Below are 25,577 nucleotides of genomic sequence, written 5' to 3'. Positions count from 1 at the left end.
TGCGGGACATCACGCAGTACTAGGGTGCTGGCTTAGTCCTGTCACTAAGTTAGTATCGGATTCTGATGAAACGAAGTCGAAACGCAAATTCCATTACTAATTTAGAGAATTCAACCAATGGGCGCGGTCTGCTGAACAGAACACGGGAGGTGGCATTGATGATAATTATGCCTCGATAATCATTACACTTCAAGGCCCTACTAGTTAATAGCATTCCTAGATTGTGGCGATTCATTAGTACTGCTCAGATTCCTATACAATCTTGACCCTACGTTTTTTACCAAGTGCTAATGGTTTGCTCCCAACAAGATACGGTTCACACTTTTGAAAACACGCTCACACCAAAACACTTCCCCAAATTTCACCCGCTTAGCATACACACATGCCAGCAATTAGCAGACCGGAGATATACCTACTTCATCTCAAGCGAGAGAAATCACTCGAGAAAACAACCGAATACCAACTTACAATACACTTTAAACCGAAAGCAGCACTTGAAAGGGGAAACAATGGTTTCAGTTTTGGACAAAAGTGCACTCGAGGGGCAGAGCTCCCAGCAAGCCACGGTGGTGGCCGTCAAACGTTGGATCTTCGGTTTTGTTTTATGAGCATATCCAATAGACTGCCCAGAAAAATAATGAATTTTTGAAAACTCAATCGGCCCACCCCTGATTCGATTACTAGTGCCACCAGGAGTACTTGCACCAAATTTGAAGCAAATCAGACAAGTCTAGCTACCGGACCAACGCTACTGAAGTTTGTATGGGATTTTTCGACAATTTACTTGGAGAAAACCCACTAACTCGCATTTTTTCCGCTAGATGGCACTGTATGCATCGTATTATCACTATAAGTGAAAATAAGAAAGATAATTTAATTGTCTACAACTTTGCCGAAGACTACTAGTCAATCCGGCTTTGTTAAAAGAAGTTATTGAACTTTTAACGAAGTGATGTCTGAGTCAGTTTTCTATGGGGCCTAGTTGTGCTTGGTTGTGTATCAGTACTCGATTCCCACGAAATATACATTTTTGTGAAATAACCGTTAGATGTAGCTCATTAGTACGTTCAGAAGAGTTGTAGTAAATAATACGAGTCATGTTTTGGTTGAAAAATTTTAGTTCCAACTGTGACCGCATAGAGGGCGCCAACACTAACTTTTCATAGAAGAGAGATAGAATATCTAAATGTTCGGAAGAATTATTGAAAAATGCCTGCTCTACAACTTTGTAGAAGACACCTAATATCTATCTCTTTCCGTTGAAAAGTTAGTGTTGGCGCCCTCTATGCGGTACAATGTGGAACTAAAATTTTCTAACCAAAACATGACTCGTATTATTTACTACAACTCTTTTGAACATTCTATTGAGCTAAATTCACCGGTTATTTCACAAAAATGTTTAGTTCGTGGGAATCGAGTACTGATACACAACCATGCACTGCTAGGCCCCATAGAAAACTGACTCAGGCATCACTTCTTTAAAAGCTGAATAACTTCTTTTAACAAAACCGGATTGATTAGCAGTCTTCGACAAAGCTGTAGACAATTAAATTATCTTTCTTATTTTCACTTATAATGATAATACGATGCATACAGTGCCATCTAGTGGCAAAAATGCGAGTTAGTGGGTTTTCTCCATGTAAATTGTCGAAAAATCTCATACAAACTTCAGGCACGTTGGTCCGGTAGCTAGACTTGTCCGATTCGCTTCAAATTTGGAACAAGTACTCCTGGTGGGACTAGGAATCGACTCAGGGGTGGGCCGATAGGGGTAATTTTTTTCCTGTCACTCTAATATCCAATCTATGTAAACCAAGTCAGTAGCACCAAGCAATCAATGAAGGGGATGGAGGTAAAAAAAAAAAAAAAACATTCCGTCTCAGTGAAGAAGTCTATGATGATTAATTTAAAGCAAACTATTCATGGAATATGCATAACGACGACGACGTCGGCGCGGAACTGGACACGATGACGACGACCGACGTTGATGAGCTGGGTTCAGTGACGGGAAGGGTCACCGTGAGGTTAAGTGATGGAAAATATTTCTTCTCCCGTTTCTCGTCGGCCGTATGACGCAGGCTGCTGAAAGAGGCAGAGGCACTAAAAGGGCAGGGTATTAAAAGTTTAATCGGACTTAATTATGCCAAGTGCCAATATAAAGATCGGCCGGCGTTTGTGAAGGAATTTGCTGCTGTGGCAGCAAATCATGAGGCGACTGAGAAAAGACGCAAAACAACAATAACGCAGTGGGCGGTGCCTTTGTGCAATTGAGAACGAAAATGTGAAGGTTTTAGAGCCACTGCACTGGTGAGTAACGAAATGCAAGTGGATAGTTTTTGACAACACCGAAAAAAGTCAAACGTAAAGATAAAAACAAAAACGATAAACCAACGAAACAGGTTGAATGCGATAGCAAAACGAAGAGGGAAACTCAAACAATGGGTGGAATTTCGTGAATACACCACCCGATAACCCGAAGAATGGTTTCGATGATGCGATCAGTAGGGAAAACACCACATGGAAAATGAATAAAATTGAAATAGGATAAAAGAAAGAATCTCAAGGATGGATAGCGTATTGTAAGAAAGAAGAAACGGCATGATATATGTGTACGTATAATCGAGTTACGATCCTTTTATGATTTGCTGAACTGTGCTGTGTTGAAATATCGAAGAGGTCTGAAAAGTCCTGGAATACAATTACAGTGACAGCCGTGGAAAAGGCGTTCAAGCAGAAGCAAGCGATCAAAGCAAGATAAACGAGCATTTCGAAAAGAATGGGAAGAGTGGAGTAGCAACCGGAAAGAGCACCGGGAAGCATGAAGCTTACTGGTTTGATGTCGCTGCTCTATGTGGTTCATTTTTATGGAAGCTATTTTTGGGCTCGTTCGGAATGGTTGATGATAGAGCCTTGAACGAGATTTCAATGTTCAATGTTCTGCGACACAAAGAAATGCTAACTGGAGCATTTTTAATTGCTTCAATCTAATTAACTTGTCAATTTTTATCAATAGTTTGGTACTGAAATAGAACAACGAAATTGCTAACAAATTTTGGGTCATATGTATCTGGATAGTTCGGATGTAAAACAATGGAAACCCATCAATTGACCACTATCGCCTTTGACATATTCAATTTCATTACAGTGAAAATTAACACCATTTCTTATAAGGTGGAGTAAGGCACTTTAATACTAATCGTGTGGTTATGGAGATGTCTGCTGATATTTTAACGAAAAGAATGAACAGGAAATCATAGCAACACAGTCTATTTGCTATCAAATCTCATGTATTTCTCGACAAACATGTCAAATGGTCCTAAGTGCAAATAAGAGCCTCTCTTTGTTTACTTTCGCTTCCGATCGTTACGGCGCCATCATAAAACTTTTCAATATTGTTTCAGGATGTTTCGAAAAACACTGATTTCGACTAGCATAGAGTTAAGGAATAAACGCATAAACGGCCGAGTTTTTTAGCGAAAGAGAAAGTAAACAAAGAGAAATTGTCATTTTCACTTAGGACCATTTGACATGTTTGGCTAGATTTATTGGTTGAAAACCAAATTTTTAAGGCAATTTTGTATTGTATATTTAGCGCAATTTACATACCGTCGTGCGGGGTATCTTTGCGCACTTTTTAGCAATTTTTCAGTTTTGACGAATTATAACTGCTTTAATAATCGATGGATTTGCGTCATATCAGCACAGATTTATCGTCATCGTGTATGTATTATTTATGCCAAATATGAGCAGAATTGAGTCACACATAAAAAGGTGTTCATATAGCGTTTAAAAATATTTTTTGTGGAGTAGCTGGGGGCTACTTTACACACTTCATGAATTCGATATAAAATAAAAATTAAACAGTTTTATTTACTTTTATTGAAATATCATTAATTTATACTGATATCAGAGGCTTTTTCAATAATAAAACGTCACCCATTTATCGCATTTTCTAAAATATATTATTTATAAAATTTAATATATTATTTACAACATTACTTGTCAGAAAAACTTGAGTGAGTTGAGACTGCATATTGTTTTTCGTAGAGAGAAGAAATAAAAATGATGCAAAATGGCTATATCAGTTTATCACTAGTATGTCAGAATAGGTTTTTAAGAGCATTTATTTTTTTGTATTTTCAATTATAAAAATAGCCATACAGTGGGATTGAAAATTTCGCAAAATAAAAAAGGGGCTATTTATAACATACATTTGAGTGCTAAATTGATGGCGTCATTAGTACACAAGGCCACGTATGCACTTTTTATGTCAAGAATTCTGAAATAAAGGTTCGAAACCAGTTTTTTCATGGCCAAGATCACATTATTTCGCAGCCACCAACTTTGGAGGTTCAATGTCTTCAAAGAAATTATAATACATGGCATCTCTTGAAAAAAAAAACAATTTTGCCACCAGGCGTACTTGCACCAAATTTGAAGCAAATCGGACAAGTCTAGCTACCGGACCAACGCTCCTGAAGTTTGTATGGGATTCTTCGACAATTTACATGGAGAAAACCCACTAATTCGCGTTTTTGCCGCTAGATGGCACTGTATGCATCGTATTATCACTGTAAGTGAAAATAAGAAAGATAATTTAATTGTCTACAACTTTGTCGAAGACAGCTAGTCAATCCGGCTTTGTTAAAAGAAGTTATTGAACTTTTAACGAAGTGATGTCTGAGTCAGTTTTCTATGGGGCCTAGTTGTGCTTGGTTGTGTATCAGTGCTCGATTCCCACGAAATATACATTTTTGTGAAATAACCGTTAGATTCAGCTCATTAGTATGTTCACAAGAATTGTATACATGATACGAGTTATATTTTGGTTAGAACATTTTAGTTCTACCTGTGACCGCATAGAGGGCGCCAGTACTAACTTTTCATAGAAGTGAGATAGAGTATTGAAATGTTCGGAAGAATTATTTAAAAATGCTTGTTCCACAACTTTGTAGAAGACACCTAATATCTATCTTTTTCCGTTGAAAAGTTAGTGTTGGCGCCCTCTATGCGGTACAATGTGGAACTAAAATTTTCTAACCAAAACATGACTCGTATTATTTACTACAACTCTTCTGAACATTCTATTGAGCTAAATTTAACGGTTATTTCACAAAAATGTTTAGTTCGTGGGAATCGAGTACTGATACACAACCATGCACTGCTAGGCCCTATAGAAAACTGAGTCAGGCATCACTTCGTTAAAAGTTTAATAACTTCTATTAGCAAAGCCGGATTGACTGGCAGTCTTCGACAAAGTTGTAGACAATTAAATTATCTTTCTTATTTTTACTTACAGTGATAATACGATGCATACAGTGCCATCTAGCGGCAAAATGCGAGTTAGTGGGTTTTCTCCATGTAAATTGTCGAAAAATCTCATAAAAACTTCAGCCACGTTCGTCCGGTAGCTAGACTTGTCCGATTCGCTTCAAATTTGAAACAAGTACTCCTGGTAGGACTAGGAATCGACTCAGGGGTTGGCCAATAGGGGTCATTTTTTTCCTGTCACTATACTCTACAACTGTCAAAAGTATAATAAAAATAATAAAAGCGCGTTTGTTAGTAAATATTGAAAAAACTGAAGTGTGCAAAGTAGCCCCGCACGACGGTACCTTCGATCATTTATTGGAAGTTGGTTGGTACAATTCTCGACCGTTTCGCTTAGCGCCATCCATAAAAAGAGATGTAGTTTCAAAACCGGACCTTTTCCTCTGCTAACTTTGAGCTCCCGCTTTACTTCGGTTTCCACAGGTGCAGATAGCTTGCCAAATAAGACGATTTGAAGCGAATTTCAACAGTGGGTTCCAATGTTAACCGATTCTTGAACATTTTCAGTACTACCAGGGCGCTTGAGATTTCTAGCGTTTTTTCTCACTTCAATGTTGATCACAACAAATCGCAGATTGCATATTATATAAACAATAGATTTTAAACAGAACTTTGTAAAACTTGGCTAGTTTCTGTTCAGTGTGAAAAAAGTTGATCCGAGTTTCAAAAAAAGCGATCGCCCTTTATTCACTCTTTGAAATACCAGCCCTAAGTTCATATAACCGTACTCTTCCTCCGAAACCTATTTTTGATGACTTTTTTAGCTTAAATTGTGCATTTTTTCCTCGGCATGATACAATACCTTGACGCGGTCCGGGGTCTTTTTCACTAATGCGGTATTACAGTGATTATATCACTCACATAGAAGCTTTGAGTACGACTACTTGATTCCTAGTTAAGCCACATTGTGACCTTTATTACTCACCAAGTCATGGTCGAAATAATTTTTAGGGCTTAGGGCCAAGTTCTCTCGATCAGAGGTGCCCTGGGCTTGACGAAGAGTCCTAGTTTGGGGCTCTTCTGAACTTGAAGTGCCTAGACTCTCGAAGATGACAATATATTTTTGGCAGACATTCGCGATCATCCACGTATACATATGCTCCTACAAATGCCCGAATATGCAAATGGTCAGATGGTTACGAAATCGAATTTATACATGCGAAGTCACAAACGTGCTGGCACACATGATAAATACGTGAACATACAAACGCTTGAGCCCTTCGCGATCGTCCACGCACACCTACGCTCACGAGCTCGCAAACTTGAAAAAAACACGGTGCTACAGTACAAATATTTGATACCGTAAACTGGGGTGACATTGATCTCTTTTCAAAGTAGTTATTGCACATTTTTAGACGCAACACATTTTTTTCAAGTTTAATATTTTTAAACCACGTACTGATAAGTAGAGTACAAGATTGGGTGGTTTTGGGTGAAAATGCCCTCTTAGGGCCCATTCATAAATGGCGTAGCATTACATGGGGGAGGGTTTTTTTTGTATTTTGTGATGATGTGTGACGACAGGGGGATAGGGGGTCATGTCGTGCTACGTAGCTTTATTAAAGGGGAATAGGGGTTGACCTGATATCACGACAACCTTACCCGTCTCATCTAACATCGTTTTTTATTTTTTACAGGAACAAGGGGGGGGGGAGAGTTACCGTCAAGCTACGTAATTACCAGAGAGGGTTTCAGAGTTTTGTGACGAAATGCTAAGATGGGGGAGGGGGTGTTAAAAATTACTCAAAAATGCTACGTCATTTATGAATTCATTACTCATTGTTAAATAGCGCTTAATTGATATTGTACAACGTGTTTCAATATACCGTAAAATTTGAGTGACCAAAATTCGTATAATTCGAGTCCAACTATAATAAAGGATTGCTGGTAAATGGCTGGGTATTGCGTATCTGAATGAATAAAATAGACCCCACGCGTGGTCCTTAGCTTACGCCCATACAACTCCTATATCTACCTCCGCGCGGAGCTGGCCGGGTTACGAGCAACTATAGTGAAGATCGGGTAACCAACCCCGGTGGAAACTATGGTCGTACGCAGACAGGGAGGGGGGGATGCTTCGGCAAACCTGGAGTGGAGCGTCTGCTCTCCATGTTAGGGACAGCTGATCATCGTCCGAGTACTAGCGAGGGACTCTAGGCTAAATTATGCCCCATGGTCCCCCGGAAATTCGGGGGGTTGGTGTCAGGCCTTGTAAAAATCAAACAACGAACAATCAACGAGATTACACGAACCGGCACAATCGGCGAAGACCAAGGCAAAGAATAAGGACTACCGATTGGAAACTCGGGACGCGGAACTGTAGGTCTCTCAATTTCATCGGAAGCAGCCGCATACTTTCCGATGCATTGAACCAAGTATCCAGAATGTGGACAAAGCCGGAAGGATACGCTGGACAAGTACAAGACGACGAGGAGCACAGCGGACCAAATACGCTGATCAGGTGCAGCAAGATCTAGAAGGTATCCGTGGGTAGAGAGAGGCAGCCGCGAACCGAGTGTTATGGAGAAGAATTGTTGATCAAATTGTATCAAATGTATTGATTTAACATCATATAAATAAATAAATAATATAATAAAGGAATCAGGAAACATTTTTAACTGCTAAATTTGTTTTATGTCAGTGGTTTATCAATATAGGATAAAGTGCCTATTTTCACCATACTGTGGAGGGTCCCTCACTAATTCATTAATTATTCGGCCTACAATCAATGGAATGCGTACAATTTGGGATCAACAGCTTTCCTTCGTTGTTAAGAACCAAGATAATAACACAAATGCGCTGAATGCAGCGTAATTCTCGTCTTTGAGAGTAACGAGTCGCCCCTATTGTTGCGAGTGCCCCTATTGTTGCGCTACCATTTGACTCAATACGCTGAACAAAGATGGAAAACGCTGCTCTAACCGACGGCTTCAATTCGTCCTACAAGGGGTTTCATCCATTTTAAGACGTTGGAGTATATAATATTAAAAAATATTGCGAATTTTAGCTTGAAATATTTTGAAATAATTGCTAACTAGTTCCACAAAAAAAATTTTTTAAAACAAAGCAAGCTCGTAAAAAAAATTGACACATCCGACTCTATAGAAAAATAAAAACTCTGTTGGAATTTATTACTCTCGCTAAAATCACACTAACGGATTCATGTTGACATCGAATAGCATCAGAACCATGATCCCAGTGTATATGGAAGATGATAAGATGGATGTCCGTATACACGACCTAGCCCTACACACTAAAGCAGATTACATCAAACAAATTATGTCGAAATACATAGAGGAATCTGTTACGAATGACACTTGGAAAACTATTGTACCGGTATTCCCTGTAGCGTTCGTGCTGTGAGCATGTGGGTGATTAAACCAATAACTTCTTATTTGCCTACTGAATGCAATACCTCGGGTAGCAAGTACCGACACTTACGGAAAACCCTCAAATAGCCGTACAATCAGCTAATAGCGTATAAGCACTTAGGGCCCACCCACAAAGGATGTAACATTACATGGCAGGGGAAGCAGTTTTGTATTTTGTGACGATATGTGACGACAGAAGCGTGGGGGGCTGTATCATACTACGTAGTTTTTTAATACTCATTAAAACATTCCGCAGTGGCACCTTTTCATTCAAAGTTGTAACAAAATAATAAAAAATTGTTTATATGACTAAAAATGTGGTTTTTAACGAATTTTTGGTTACTGAATCCATTTCAGCTACTAGTTTTGTTATTCCATATTTTTTCGATTTTTTTATATGTATCCATTTAAAGACGGTGGTCGTTAAAGGGCTATTATACACGTTAATAATAGCAGTCAATCACATCCATTAGTAGGAATGGTTTCCAAAAGTAATAAAAATCACAAAAAATGTCAACAATAATTTGTAAGAAGATTTATGAGCTAGATGGCGTCTTCATACGCAAGATGACGCTTATATTTTTTAAAAGTACAATAAATTCTGAGTCGGAATCATAATAATTGATCCGTGGGGGACCATCTCAAAAATTGTGAAGTACCCAATTATAAATCATTTCATTTAATTTCTCAATTGCTGTTTCTTGATGCAGAACAAAAGCAAATGGTTTCTACACGAAAGGCTAGAGCTTACCAGAATCATTCTTCTTTCCGAACTCAAAATTACTCTGATCGGTCTTGCTGTTCTTGAGATATCACCATTTGAAGTTCAAAAATATCTAAAATTCGTGCCAATTGAATTGAACAAAAATCCTCGATACCTACTTTAACGACATGTTTAAAATTCATTTTCAATGCAGTTACTGTAAAATTTTGTGATAATTTTATTTCAACTTAGAAAAAAATAAAATAAGGGTCATACCACGCGAAGTGATCAAAAAAAGATGGAAACTTGAAATCGACCTTCACGGATTTGAACCAAATTTAGAGTAATTGTTCATCTAGGGCCAATATATAAAAACCCAAATTTTTGTGACAATTGAACCACCCCTCGGGTCATGGGAGCACCCCCCGTTTTGGCAAATTGCCAAAACCTTTGATTTTCTTCATATCTCCGGTTTCATTTACTCTAGAATCAAACCGCAAGTTAGCTTTTGAAGAAAATTGTTCAAGGAGTCTAGAAAAAATATTGTTTTTGCCGGCAGTGCTGCCAACTATGCGATTTTTTCAGTTAAATATTTAAAGGTAATTTTTCTCACAATACATATATTTTAATTTTGACAATTTTTATGCCATCGCGGTCCTCATGCATTTTTTCATAAAAAAAACAACTATCATCTCAATATAATATGAGCGCATCCTGAGATATACCGTTTTGAAGGGAAAAACTTCCATTTTCTCATATTAAAATCCATTTTTATTGGCCAAAATTGAGAAAATCTTCAAACGGTCATAAAAATCGACCCTGATCTGCTAGAAGCAAACCAAAAACGTAGTTTTTCATCATTTCTCGTCTACTTCACGAAAAATTATGTTTGAACTCAGAATACGCAAGTTGGTTTTTTAGTGTTGTGCGCTTGCGATTTTATATGGGAAATGGCGGTTTTTTCTATTCAAAACGGTGTATCTCAGGATCCACTCATATTATATTGGGATGATAAGTGTTCTTTGTGTAAAAATGTCTGAGGAACGCGATGGCATTAAAATTGCCAAAATTAAAATATATGTATTGAGAGAAAAATAGCTTTAAATGTTTAACTGAAGAAATCGCATGGTTGGCAGCGCTGCCGGCAAAAAATACTATTTTTTCTAGATTCCTTGAAAAATTTTCTTCAAAAGCCATCTTTTCGTTTGATTCTAGAGTAAATAGAACCGGAGATATGATTAAAAGAAAATCAAGGGTTTTGGCAATTTGCAAAAACGGGGGGTGCTCGCATGACCTGAGGGATGGTTCAATTGACACAAAAATTTGGGTTTTTATATATTGGCCCTAGATTAACAATTCCTGCAAATTTGGTTCAAATCCGTGAAGGTCGATTACACGTGCCTTGATCACTTCGCATGGAATGACCCATAAATATTTGCAATAGAATAACAAAACTTTGATTTTTAGGGGGTTTTGTCACAGTGTACGCCATATCTAACCCCTATGTTACAAATCAAACTAAACGGGCACCCTATGTCCGGGAAGGATATTCAAACCTTGCAAACAACTGTCAAAGTCAGTTTACCGTCCCATTTTGCACTGTACAAAAGCAAAAGCTATTGATAGTGTGAGCAAACAATTCTAGCTACCACTTTGTTGCTTATCCACTGTACAAACAATATCATATCGTTACTTCCGGGTACGCAGTCAAATGAACGGGCCACAGAAAATAACAAATACATGAAAACACAGTTTTGATTTGCTTATATTAAAACTGCAGTCATCAAGGTGAACTAGTTACTAAAAGTTGACTAGTCCATTTCTTTACATGAAGACTTTGTCACAAAAAGCCACTTTGCATACTTTGTTTTTCCAAAAATGAACTAGCCTGTCTTTTGAAAAGGGCAAAACTTTTTTTACCAATTTTTTTTTTCAAATGGCTCTAGTCTAAAAATGACAAGTCCTACAAAAACATGTTGTAGGAGTGATTTTCACAAAATTAGTCAAATTTACGAATAAAAATATTGAAAAAAATATTCATTGACTCCTACACTGAAAAAAAAATCGATTTTAAAAATTTAAAGTCGATTTACAAAAAAATATCATTTTTGATTTAGATGAAATTTGTTTCAAGATAGGTAATTATGTTCCCTACCTACCATCAAAAATTCAAGTTGGGCACTTTCAAGGAAAAAAAGTTATTTGAAAAAAACTTTTCCTTGTCCAAACTGAATTTTTTTAGTGTAATTTTATTTTTATCGCAAACTAAACCAATGAATGTCATAATCATCTCAGAATCCAATAAAACTCAGTTTGTGAGAAGATTGTCTAATTTAGCAACTAAGCATATTTTTATTAAGGGGTCAATACTTTTTCATTTTTCATAAGATCGAAGTATTTTATTACTTTATCTGAAAGTACAACTCCTTGAGAATGTTTTCCCAAATTTCCCGGTAGGTAGGGAACTTAATTATCTCTCTTGGAACAAAATTTCATCCAAATCAAAAATGGTTTTTTTTTTGTAAATCGACTTTAAATTTTTAAAATCGTTTTTTTTTCAGTGTAGGAGCCAATGAAGAATTTTTTCAATATTTTTATTCGAAAATTTGACTAATTTTGTAAAAATCAATCCCACTACATTTTTTGTAGAATTTGTCATTTTTAGACCATAGCTATTTGAAAAAAATTGGTAAAAAAAGTTTGGCCCTTTTCAAAAGACAGTCTAGATCATTTTTCGAAAAAACAAAGTATGCAAAGTGGCTTTTTGTGACTTCATGGACAGAAAGTTCATGGACAGAAAGTTTCATTAAAATCTGAGTCTTCATGGACAGAAAGTTTCATCAAAATCTGAGAGAGTGCTGCCAACTCTGAAAACGATTTGACGCGAAATTCGACCCAGGCAGAAACCTCATAGCGATGAACAACATGTAACACTAAGTTGAACATGACAACGTTGAAACAAAGATCTGTACTTACATCGATGACGATAAAATCAAAGTACATTCATACGACCTATCACCGCCACCAAAACTGAACAGTGAACACACTAACGGATTCATGTCGGAACACGGAGAAGTTGCGATCATTGGAGAAATCGTTTCACTGGCGTTCACAACGGCATTCATGAGGTGGATGCGTGATTATCTTCCTATATGACTTCTGATGCCAAAGGAGATAAATACATAAACTATGAGCAAATAACGCCATGCAGCTAGGCTGGTCAGATCCCTATTTGCCAGTTTTTTTCTAACCTGACGGCACATTGTGGAAAGCCATACACCGAAGCCAATAAGAAAAATCTACCTACTACAATCAACGCCAATCAAATAGCCTTCTATATACGCTGATAGAACACAAACAAAAAGCCATCTAATAAGTGACGCATTTTATATCTCGAAACCTACTGCCAGTACCCACTGTGCAGTAACAAATATTGCGCCTAGTGCCTCCAAATCAACAACCAGCAACACCAATAAAAAAGCAAACCCCGATTTTAACAGATATACAATAGCGTTTCGTAAAAAATAATGAAACAAACAAGAACATACGGCCGACTGTGAAGGTCAACAAAGCAGTAGCGATGCCTACATATATGGACGTGTTCGATGACGCGAGACAAATCGATGAACAGTTGCGGTGTACAATACAGCTAATGCTTCACTCACAAGAGAAAGGATCCACCATACTGGAATTGATTTTTTTTATTATTTCTATACAAAACCAATAGCTCAGGCAAGCTACCCGAGTAGCAATTTGTGTTGCCGCCACTACTTCACAGCCAGTTTGCAACAAATATTCCATACATTTCTTGGTGCAAACTGGTTATGAAGTGGTTGTCGAAACAAAAATTGCTACTCGGGTAATGGACTGCATCCTGTCAAACAAACGAATTTAAAAAAAACAACCGAGAAGCATGCAAACTAGCAACTAAGTCAATTAAGCAATCTATCAGAACAAATTCAAATGATTCCATACCCGTCAGTCAAAAAGAAGTATGATCCAAGAAATGTGCAGTTATTTAACCAAACTACGGAATACCTTTTACGCAAAAACTGGTCTTGAAACTTCAAGTCGACAAATCTACGAAAGTGAACATGTCCATTGGCATGATGTCTCGAGAGACCAAAGAACCACTGGTACAGCTGTTAAAGCATTAATTGCGGAAATGAATAAAAGCCTACTCTAAAGTGCTTCCTTGTATATAATTCCAAATCAGAAGTGATATTTATCATTAGTTCATGTTCCATTTGAATTGTTTTAAACTTTCAACTAGCTCGAATTGTACTACAAAGTACTGGGGCATGTGCATAATTAAAAATGGACAGCTTTTTTCTCTAACAGTACATACTAACCTTTATGGGGCGGTATTGTCAAGCTACGTCATTATCAGGCGGATGTTTAGTACTTTGAAACGATGTATCCTTAAGTCTAGTGCCTCCAAATCAACAACCAGCACCAGTATTCAAGAATCAAATGCCTTTGCCGTAACCAAATTTACAATAACAACCCGTAAGAATAAGAAACAAATAAGAATATCCAATCGTGAGCAGCAATAATGCAGTATCGATAACGATATGGACGAGAACCGAATGTAGCTTTCGTCTCCATAGATTGGCCGACAAACTTCACTCAGTCCCAATCTGAATTTCTCACTTAAAACCGTTCCACTTGAAAAGGATCGAACCCTGCAGCCTTTAAAATCCTAGTAGGGACCTAGTTCATCGAGTTAACCCATTTTGGTTTATCTGCTTAAAAAACTATTGTCCAATCAAACGGCTGTGAAAGTATTAACCATTAAAACTGTACTAAGTTCTTTCAAACCAGTAGGTAACATTTCAAACAATAAACAAAAACAACACACGGACTACCCATTGCAATCCCAAGAACGAAAAAACAGGACGGAAATACCAATACACTGTAAGAATCGAGCGACAGCAGCGGTAATAGTATGGCAGAAAACAATATTTAAAATATCTCCCAAACAGTTAAATACAAAAACGTTATTTTTTTATTTTGATTATAGAGGTTTTAACCTTTAGGTCATACGCCTCTTACTTGAACAATCTCTAAGCCTATGTGCGGGGTCGGGAGTCGAACCCAGGTGAGCTGCATACAAGACAATCAATTTATCAACTACGCTATGCCCGCTCCATGATTTTTTTCACTTAGACAAGTGTATCGTAAAAGCGTGACATTCATTGTCTCTAAATCGTCAAAGACAAACAATAAAAAGAAATTTCAAAGCGCCTTAAACATTTTTCTAACATCAAGCTTAAAAAAATATATCTTTTCTTCGAATTGTTATCGATTAACTTAAATTCACCCCTTAAAACTATTTCTAAAGGTTCGATAAAAAAATGTACTTGAATATAGAACGGCTTGTTGTTCTTTGGAGTTCATCCCTTCCCGAGCATCAAACCCTTGAACGACCTTCAAAAACTGTTCCATGTCTTTCACAGCAGAAAGAATTCATCACAACATTGCTGCTGCAGCTGTCATGTTTCTTGAACCATCACTCGTGGTACGATGAACCGGCGCGGTTGAACCTGTTAAATGTAAGGTTTCCCGCATAAGAGAAACAAACAGTAATCCCGTTGAAGAGCCGTACTATTTTTAGAGGTTGAAGTTGAAGAAGCACTTCTAATCCCTCTCCGTGTTGCACAAAGGTCACTCCGGTGGAACTAATTAATTCAAGTGCGGAGAAAAAAAACCTCACATTAGAAGCCTGCACACATACCGTCCGATCGGCACAATGCGAATGTATGTACGCTCGCGGGTGAACGTAAGAAGCTAACGGTAATCCCCTAGTCCTGCTCGGAAGACGAAATAAAACCAAATCCACACTAAAGCAGCCAAACATGGATGGGGGGTACTCACCAAAACATTTCGCTGATTTTCCTTATCCAGCAGAAACTCCATACTTTTGTGTGGCCTTCCGGGTTCATTGGCAATGGCTGTCGTCTGGCGGTCTTTAATCCCATTAACACCGCCCAGCCGTTTGGAAGTGCCATCGCCAACGCCTACCGCACCTCCCCCGCCACCACCAACACCTGCGTCACCGACGCCGCCGCCGCCGCCACCACCGTGATGCACCTGCAACTGGTGCATCTGGGATGACGGTCCACCGAGTTCCATCAGCGAACGGGTTTTGCCCGAGATGACCGTCTCGTGGGTATCCAGGTTGGTCTCGATGAGACCGATTTTCTGTTCACTGCCCATAATGTGATTGAAATAATGGTTGTTGTCACCTGCCACTGGCTGCTGCTGGTAGCTGGCTCTAATAGCACTGCTGTTGCACCGACCGCTAACCGCGGAGAAAGAAGGAGACAATCCGGACGCTCCTTCTGCACCGTATATCGTACCAGCGCCGTTGGTGTACTGACGGTAGAAGCCACCGCTGCTGTGGCTTTCGTCCAGATCGATTTCCGTTCTCGGCGGAGTCGACGAGGCTCGCTGAGAGGCATGCGCATACCGTCCCGCTGCTGGGGTAGAACGTTTCGTACACACACCAACGACGCGTGGGGGCTGCTTTGGCAAGGGTGGCTTTCCGCTCAACACGTGGTTTCGTGGGCCGCTGCTCCCACCACCACTGACCCGACTCGAGTTCAAAATCGATGTTGAGTTTGACGCGAATGACATATTAGCATCGTCTATCTGATCTTCCCCGTTGTCGTTATCCTGCAACCCGACCGTGTTCATTTGACGCAAATAGTATTCCTCGTTATCAACCACTTCACTGGCACCACTGACACTGTTATCAACCTCGCTGGGTGGGTACGGCTGATGCTGCTGCTGCTGCCCGGTCGGATCCTTCAAAGGAATATAAATAAAATCGGCCGACACTTTATCGATTCCCGATTCTTTCACTTTTGCTGGTGCGGATTGTTTATCACTCACGACCACAGTGTTGCCAACCTTCCCGTTCGATGACCCACTGACACCATCTTTGTTCTTCTTTGATTTACCGCGGAACGAGAATCGAAAACCGGACGACAAACGCGACAGGAAAGTTTTTCCTTTCTTCTCCGCCTTTCCGTTTTTGAAGTTTTTAATCAGATTATTATTGTTGTTCACGAACTTTTGCTGCGTTTGTTGTTGTGGCTGCGTTTGCGAATCTTCGGCCCCTCCGGTGGGGAGAGTAGGTTGCGGCGGAGCAGCTGACTCCACGGCGATCAAATTCCTGCTAGCATCAACACCATTCCCGATCGCGGACGCCATTGTGCAACCTCGCTCGGCGACGATCACTTTCGTACTGAGTTCGCTCTCGTCTGCTTGCATGTGTTTCGCTTTTTTACTAGCGCTCGCTGCGTTGTTTACGGAACTACTGGCGTTTATATCGTTGTCTCGTTTTTTCACCTCTCTCGGCGAATGATCGTTCGGGGGAGTCTCTCGTGAGAGTAAATCGATGACGTCACTCTGATCAAGTTCGAACATTACCGGCGTCGGTACCCGCTGCTGACATTGAGTGGGTGCTTCGTGAGGATGATGATGATGATCGTCATCGGTACCATCATTATCGCGATGATAATAACCCAATAATGAATCAGCTTTATTTATGAGCTCACACAAACCGGTTTCAACACTGTTGGCATTGATGAGGGTGTTTGTTTGGGTTGCAATCAAGTTCGCATGATCGTAATCATCCTGATCGAAATCATCGTCATCCATGTCGATTTCGAAATCCTGATTGGAGATGACACTTGCGTTATCGTCCGGGTCCAGTTCGGAACCGGTGTCCTTCCAGATGATTTCGGACACGATCGGACAGAAACTGACTCCTTTCGAGAGTCCACACTTCGAACTGGAGGCGGTGGTAAGAATTCCGGTGCTCCTGCAGGCTAGTTCTCCGCCACCGCCTATTTCAAGGCAAGAAACATTCTTCAACGAATTGCGATGGGCGTTAAGGCCACCTTCGCCATCACCGCAGCTCGCGTGGTAGTAGTTGAGGTTGGGCGTGCTCGAAACAAACTCGCGCTTTGCCACCACTACTGGCGCGCAACGTGTTGTCGCCATCATCGGATGATTAATATGAAAATCGTTTGGTTTATTAACTGCGCCGCTGTTGTTATATAAATCGAGGGTGGACTCGGTCGGATCGAATGTGCATCGTTCCAAGCTTGCGGCGTAGCAGGTGACCAGATTGGTGGGATCCTGATCGAAGGTACGTATCTTCGCTTCCGCTGGCACGGTTGTCGGTCCCTGCAAGTGATGTGGGTTTGTTTTGATTTGCGTTCGCCTCGGCGGAGGCTGGGGTGGTGTTACCAGCGCTGTGAATGATGATACCTGTGGCGTCACACGCTGTTCGTGTAAAAATGCAGCAATCGGTTCGTACGTTTCGGCTTGATCGTTGATGATCGATAAATTCCGATCGAAATGAGCGGAAATTTCATCCAGCAGTGAGTTGAATACATTTGTCTCGTCTCCGTCCACCGGGAAGATCCTCTCCTCTTCTTCGTCTTCGTTGAAAATTTTCTTCGCCTCCCACGGTCCCGCCATCTCACGCACTCCACCCAGTCTCGTACCGCTGCTGGTTCTAAATGTGTTTCTCTTCAAAAAGTACGGTTTACCGTCCTCATCATCACTGTAGTCCAACGCCGTCAAATTGGCATAACTGGCGCGAATATCAACCCGTGGTTTAGTTACCGTTTGAAAAGTCACAGTCTTTACACTTTTGATGACCGTAGGCACTAGCACTTGATCTGTTTCTTCTTTATAATCGTACAAATCGAAATTTTTACTAGCCACCGAATCCGGTTGCAGATTCCACGAGCAGTAATTCCCCGAACTGGGTGCCGATTCACTCAATTCAAACGAATCCAACGATTCTGACTGTTCCCGCTGGCGCCAATCGGCCAGGTGTCCTCCCCCGCACAGATTCAAACAATCCGGTACACTGGATACACTAAAATTGATCCCGCCGTAATCCAGGAAATCACTAACCTTCCGTCGTTGGCTTTGTTTCCGGCTTCGGATGCGTACTAGTGTTGTACCACGGCGTTCATCACTGCTGAACAGATCAGGCGAACTGGCAGAAATGATGGTTCTCCGTCGGCTTTGCTGTTGCGATCTCGGCCGCTTTCGTGAGCAGGAAAGCTGTTCTACATCATCCTTCTGCGACGGGCGACGATGGCTATTTTTAGGTTTCGGTTCGGTACGATGGTGACGATCCAGATTGGTCGCGATCGGTACCGCTGCTGCCGCCGCCGGATGCCTCTCAAGGGAATCGGTGGAACCGGTACGAGACGACACCGGCGATGAAGAGGATGACGACGACGACGATGATGGCGATGGCGGCATTATTTTACTCACAACGACGAATGGCGTTTGCTCCCCGGAGGAGCCGGGCGTGCGCGAATGTTTACTTGTGTCTAAATCTATTTTTGTACAATTATGAATATTGGTATTCGCGTTCGCGGTGTACCAGCGTTGTTCTGGTTTGCTACGCTCGTACTTATTGGATAGACTTTCTTCACTGTTGCGCTGTACCGTTCCTTCCTTTGTGCACTGCTCCTGCTCTGCTTCCTCTTCGTCCTCGTCGCATACCGTCGAGAGGCGATTCTCTTGGTGGAATGAAACATGACGCTGTTCGTAATAATCCAACGGTACCGGTTCCATAAACATGTTTACATTCTCAGCCGAACCGAAATTCGTCAAACTTTTCGACTTCACACGTAAATTATTCATATTGAAATGCAAATGATCACAATAGCCACTGTCCTCGCTGAGACTTTCGATTGAATTTTTTGTCTTAAGCTGGTTCAACGATTTGCGTCGCTCGGAGCATCGCTGGGGACACCGAACCAATCCATCCGCTTCATCCGAGGAACTTTTCGTCACCTGAGACTCACTGGGACTCGGTGTATTCTCGTGGTTCAAATCACACTCGTCACTGGCATAATTGCAACTACTGCCACCTCCACTACTGCTGCTGCTGCTGCTGCTACCACTACTACTCACACTCGACGAGGAATACAGCTCGGAATCACTTATATTCAGCACCGGTTGCTTGCACCCAATCCCAATGCCACCAGCACCACCACTCACTTTAAGTTTGTTCTGTTGGATCAAATTGGACGCCGTCAGTAGGTTGCCTTTCTTGCCGGGGCTGCTCGGGTAGAAGCCAAGTGTATCGGCGCCCACGTTCGAAATTCTAAGGTTCTCACTACCGAGTGGTCCGCTGCCAGCACCATCACCACCCGATAGCAATCCGGACGAGTACAGCGAAGGTGAAGAGCCTGAAAGTGGCGCCGAAGCTACGGCCACCGATTCATTCTGCAGCTGCCGCTCCAACGACTCGAACTGGATTAACGACGAGGATCGACTCAGCGACGCGTACGACAGACTATCGGAATCCGTAAACAGATCATGCCCGATCTCGTCGAAACGTAATCTAAAATTAGAAGAAAATCAGAAACAGGGAAAATTAATTAACTTTGCAAAAATTGAGAAAAATAAATCGATATAAAGGTTGCACCTTGCCAGCCGCTCTTGCTAAACTATAATCTCGCAAAATCGTCCCACGTACCGACCGGACCGGGTGCGGTGCGGCACGGGGAACTCCTGATTCAAGTACACTGTCAAATCAGCAATGTAGAAGGGCCATGGAATTGCATTAGCACCGGAGCGTGACTTCGGAAATGCCAATCGAGAAACGGGGCACAATAGTGAAAGATTGAAAACATGAAAACAACACTTTCCTCAGCACGTAAACTTTAGTCGCACACTCTCACACACCTTTCACCGATGAACAAATTATTTACACGAAAACGTGTATGCCGCCGCTCCTTCTTTCAGCAGCGGAATCCTGAACTAGATGAGCTTCTCGTTCGCTTAACTAGCGCGATAATACTGACCCCAGTGGCTGCGCACGCTGATTTCGGCCTCGCGAAGAAGTGCCAATTCTTCACCCCAACCCACCACCAACCAGGCCAGGGCAGGCCAATCAAGTTAGTGGCAGTGGGTAATTAAGCAACAAGAAAACACAAAATACCTACACCGATACTAGCTATATCGACAGTCCCAACAACACCACGTTCCGATATCCAGCTGTTGCTCTCGATGGCGTCGTCGGTCGTCGTCGTCGTTGTCTTCGCCAGGCGCGCGTCCTCCACTTGGAATGGAACAGAAGAAACAGAGCTCTTTGCTAGCTCTCCTCCACGCGTGTGGCGTTGTCCGCGCGATCGCTAAAGTGGTGTGAGGAATGTGTTGGTAGGGTGGTGCTGACTCAATAGTATTTGATCGAAAAGATTTGTTAATTTTAATGAATGATGTTGAATGATGTTGTTCCTCTAATTTTGTGTAATTTATTAATTTTACTAAAATAGTTTAACCTCTCTTATAAAAGAAAGATAAGGAAACTTTGAAGATATTTGCCGAGGCCCGGAGAGCCGATTCTTACCCTAGTAACAATTCTGGTTCTATGTTAATTTTATAGCCACTCATAAAACTTAGATTGCCCTTGTAGCGTGCCATAAAATTGCAATTGTTACTTGGATATATACCCATCTCTGGGAGTGTGTCCCATTCTCATTTCCTGACGGTTCTCAGAGCTTTTCCCGGGAAATTTCGGAATCCCGGTAGTACAGAATATGTATTGAAAAATGTGTAGCTTTTATTAATACAAAAAAAATTCATGTCAAACTATTTTGGATTGTTTTTCTTGGATTTATCAGCAAAATTGTTGTTTTCCCACTAGTAACATAAACTGACGTTACGTTTTAGATTGGGATGACATACCGAACGCAGCCGCTTCAGTTGCTGTACAAAATTGGGACGCACATTTCAATTTATCGGCAACAATCTTCGAAAAACTGACAGCCCTAAAAATTACAGTGTAAACAATACACTCTAAACTACTTCTACCCAAATTTTCAAGAGAAAATGCCCAATGAGTCATTTTCTACAGCGTTTATCCGTGATGCAATTTTATGTGGGATACCCTTTAATAGCGTTTTTCTCGAAATCGCGTTTTTCAAATTGACGAACACGATAAATCAAAAACTAATCAGCGAAATGATTTGATTTTTTTATGTGTAGCCTGTCGATGAACCAGAGAAAACTGAATAAAAATTCTTTTTCCCTATTATTTTGAAGAAAGGTGAGCGAATTTTACATAAAATATGAGATTTTTCGGTTTTCATAAAGCCATTTTCCGAAAATCGAACTTGTTTCTATTTTTAGTGGTTCATCGACTAATTATATGTCAAAACTTACTAAATTTCCCATATCAGACAATTTTATCGAGAGTTATCGTGTTCAACGCGGCGCTCCTCGACGTGGAAATGGTTGGACGTCTACTCTTGGAACGCTTGCATGTGTGGCTCTGCGTGACTGAAAATATTTATTTTCAATAAAGCTGAACATTACAAAAAAGATCTATTGTTATCTTGCATTCAAAATCGTAAACCAAAATAACCTTCGGTTTGAGCACTTTACACCCAGCCCTGGGACAACTTGACAGCTCCCATATATTGAACTCATAAGCAAATTTTGTGGTGATTTGGTGATGTCATGGCGGCTCGAATAGAGAAAAATTTGAAAAAGACGCAACCCATATATTATTTTCCATATCTATAAAAAATAAACAATTTAAGCATTTTTATCATCAAATTTATTTTGCTGTTCAAATTAGAAGGTGTTCTTATTCCGTTATACTTATACAGAAACACAGATTCCATTTTGAATTTAAAAAATTCAAAATAAAATAACTTCGATTTTCGGAAATACAAGAAAATGACATTCAAAATCAAGCCACTTCCACTTATATTGGAATTCCCGAAAATCTTCCGGATCGAATCAACATTTCCCCAGGCATGAAATCCTCCAGTAGATGCCGTAAATTGCCAGAATAAGGGATCCGTACCAAAACCATCGCAATCTCTACCGGACAGAATAATTGCAAAAGTCGAACAAAACTCTGGCAGGAGTCGAATAAAATTGTACATTCCTGGCAGCATTCTTGCTGAAACCGAGCTCTACCGGTTTGCTACCAGAATTCTGATAAATGCACACAAATTCTATTTAAAACTAATTTTGCTGAATAGTTAGAAAATCCTACGTATATTGTTTATTTTCCCAATCAAAATACTAGAATTCTTGACGTTCTTAATGAATTTGAAACAAGGTGTCGTAGGTTCGCGAATTGTTAAGCTTGGTGATGTGCTTTCATTGGCCAAAATGTTTTTCATTTATATTTCTCGAGAAAAAAGCACCAATGATTTACCAACTACAAACTTCACACAACAAGAAAACTAAAACATTGTTAGGAAGGAGGTGAGCCGCTTGCAAAAAACAACGAATTCCAGCCAAATTTATAATAAGATTTATGTAACATTGCTGACGGTTTCCAATTAGAGATAAATTTATTCTCTAATAATAGTTTTCTTTATCCACATTTTGGAATACGCTTTTTCTAAATGTTGCTCTAGCCGCATTGACGGCGTTCATAACACACGTAACGAAACACGCTTTTCTCTTGAAACTTTTTCGTTTCGTTGTTCATGGTACTCGTACAGAGAAGGCATACTAGCGCCACCATCAAAAGGGTGGTACATATATGAAACAAGCACTATCTGTCAAGTTGTCACCGGGTTGTTTACACCAGACGCCCCACAGTGGGACCAATCCAAAAAAAAGGTGGGACAAAACCTATTTGAGGCCTTAGATGTCATTTTAGAGCCAGCATTTCTTCTTAGGATATGTTCACAATATTATTCTGCAACTTTTGAAATAGAAAATTTTTTGTTTGGACTAAAGTAGAGTACCCGAGCAAAAAAGTTTTTTCAAAAAAAATTTTAGTGGGTCGGCGTCTTCGACAAAGTTGTAGAACATTATGTTTTGAATAACTTCTTCTAAGATACCAAAGACATCAGACTTCATTTTTTAAGCAAAATTGTTGTTTTTTGTAAATATGACTAAAAATCAGTTTTTCGACTTTTCCATGCTAAAAACCTCAATTGATTAATTCAATATGTTCTACAAACTTGCAGGTATCACTAAAATACAACTTTTTGTTGAAGGAACTAATAACGTAAAATCAATTTTTTGGCTTCTAAAACTATTTTTCATATAAATTTGCTCAATTTTCATCAAAGATTTCTGTTTTTTTTGGGAACTTTTGGGCAGCCAAACTTTGTCTATTTCGATACTTCATTATTCCTAGAATATATTTAATATTACATGGAAACAGGATATAGTTGGACGCATTGCGTGGGTGACCATTCATGTACGACAGTTTATAACATAAAATGTGTTTATATTATTTTTAATTTATATACAATATTAGTTATTCTCAAAATCTTATATTTTACACGCACTTACAAGCATGTAAAACATATTGAGTTGATCAATTGCGGTTACAACATGTAAAAGTTAAGAAAAATACAATTTTTTTTATTAAACTGCCAAAGAACAACGATTTCGGCTTAAAAAATAAATCGACAGCATGTGTAAGATACTTTCAACAAAAATATTCGAAATTGAACATTATACAACTTTGCTGAAGTCCTCAACCATCTAAAAAATAGAAATGTTTGAATTATATTGTGATTGTTTTTTCCAAAGGCGCCAAGGTTCTATAATATCTAAAGCCTCAAATAGGTATTGTTCAACTTTTATGAATTTGTAGACCTTATTGGTTAAACTAAAGTAGAAATCCCAAACTAAAAAAATCAAATTTGTTTAAATGGTTCAGATCTTCAGCAAAGTTGCCAAATATTGTGTTTGGAACAATTTTGTTGAAAATACCATATACATACTGTAGATTAATTTTTTTAGCCGCAATCGTTGTTCTTTGGCAGTTTTGGCACTAACTTCAAAATTTATATTTTTTTCATTTTTCCATATTGTAACCGTAATTCATTATCTCAATATGTTCTATATGCTGGTAGCTGCGTGTGAATTATAAGATTTTGGGAATAGCTAATGATGTATATAAATTAAAAATAATATAATCACATTTTATGTTATGAACCGTCGTACATGAATGGTAACCCAAACAAAGCGTCTAACTATATTCTGTTTCCATGTAATATTAAATGTATTCTAGGAATAATATAGTATCATCAATCAGTTGAAGTTTTTAGCATGAAAAAGTCGAAAAACTGATTTTTTGGTCATATTTACAAAAAAACAACTATTTTGCCTCAAAAATGTGGTCTGATGTCTGTGGTATCTTAGAAGAAGTTATTCAAAACATAATGTTCTACAACTTTGTCGAAGACATCGACCCTCTAAAAAAATTTCTTGAAATTTTTTTTTTGCTCGGTTTACTCTACTTTAGTCCAACAAAAAAAATTTCTTTTTAAAAAGTTGCAGGATAATATTTTGAACATATCCTACAAAGAAATGCTGGCTCTAAAATGACATCTAAGGCCTCAAATAGGTTTTGTCCCATCTTTTTTGGATTGGTCCCACTGTACGCCCCCCTTAAGAGACGTTTTCTATGATGAACTCCCTAAATAATTATTTTTGCTTATAATTTTTTGTTCATGATTTTTCGCATTAATTATGTTCGAAGGTTTTTTTTATCATTACAAACTTTTCCGAAGTTGCGTGTTTGATAATGATAAAAAACGTGGCTTTTGAAGCAGAATACTTCTAACGTTTCAATACTGGGATCCCGTTTCAAACATTTCTGCCTGGCGTTTTTAAATGCGAATAACTTCTGTTGTCGGACTACTATAAATACGAAATATGCAAGCCTAATGCGGACAGAGTCGTCAAAAGGGAGCTTCTAAGTGCTTCATCACATACGAGAAGGTAATTTATACAGGTGCCACGTGTTCGTTTTATGTCAGGCGTTGCCCACATGCCAAGCGAATAACACGTTGAATGTACAATAAGCGGTAGACGCTATGGATTTTCGGCAACGTTGGTATTTACACACACACGCACCAAAGCGACCTACTCCAATACGGTTAGTTTACACATAAAAATGGGGCGTATATTGGAGCCATCCGTAGCTCGAATTCCAAACGAGCAACATCATGACTATATCGTCCGGATGGTACAATCGTTCGTTCACTTGCAGGGCTTCGTGTTGCACGGCGAACAGTGGCACGACGTGTAACAAAACCCCAAAAATCCATTATCTTGAACTCTTAAGCAAATATTTATTTTCTTTGTCTCTAAGTTTGAATCAACTCCAAGTTTCACGATAATCTGATGAAAGA

At 39.6% G+C, this 25,577-nt stretch overlaps 1 protein-coding gene across 1 annotated transcript in view; it reads right to left on the bottom strand.

Annotated features, from left to right (window-relative positions):
• Nucleotides 1-25,577, bottom strand: part of LOC131678496 (uncharacterized) — a 399,580-nt gene that overhangs the window by 207,146 nt on the left and 166,857 nt on the right. The window contains exon 4 of the mRNA XM_058958686.1: nucleotides 15,283-19,795. Within this exon, the coding sequence (XP_058814669.1) occupies nucleotides 15,283-19,795 (4,513 nt within the window). The remainder of the gene's footprint in view (nucleotides 1-15,282; nucleotides 19,796-25,577) is intronic.

This window comes from Topomyia yanbarensis, chromosome 2 (genome assembly GCF_030247195.1).
Source record: "Topomyia yanbarensis strain Yona2022 chromosome 2, ASM3024719v1, whole genome shotgun sequence".
In the NCBI taxonomy this organism is placed as follows: Eukaryota; Metazoa; Arthropoda; class Insecta; order Diptera; family Culicidae; genus Topomyia; species Topomyia yanbarensis.
Note: the sequence above shows the minus strand (reverse complement) of the source record. Positions and strands in the feature narration are given on the sequence as shown.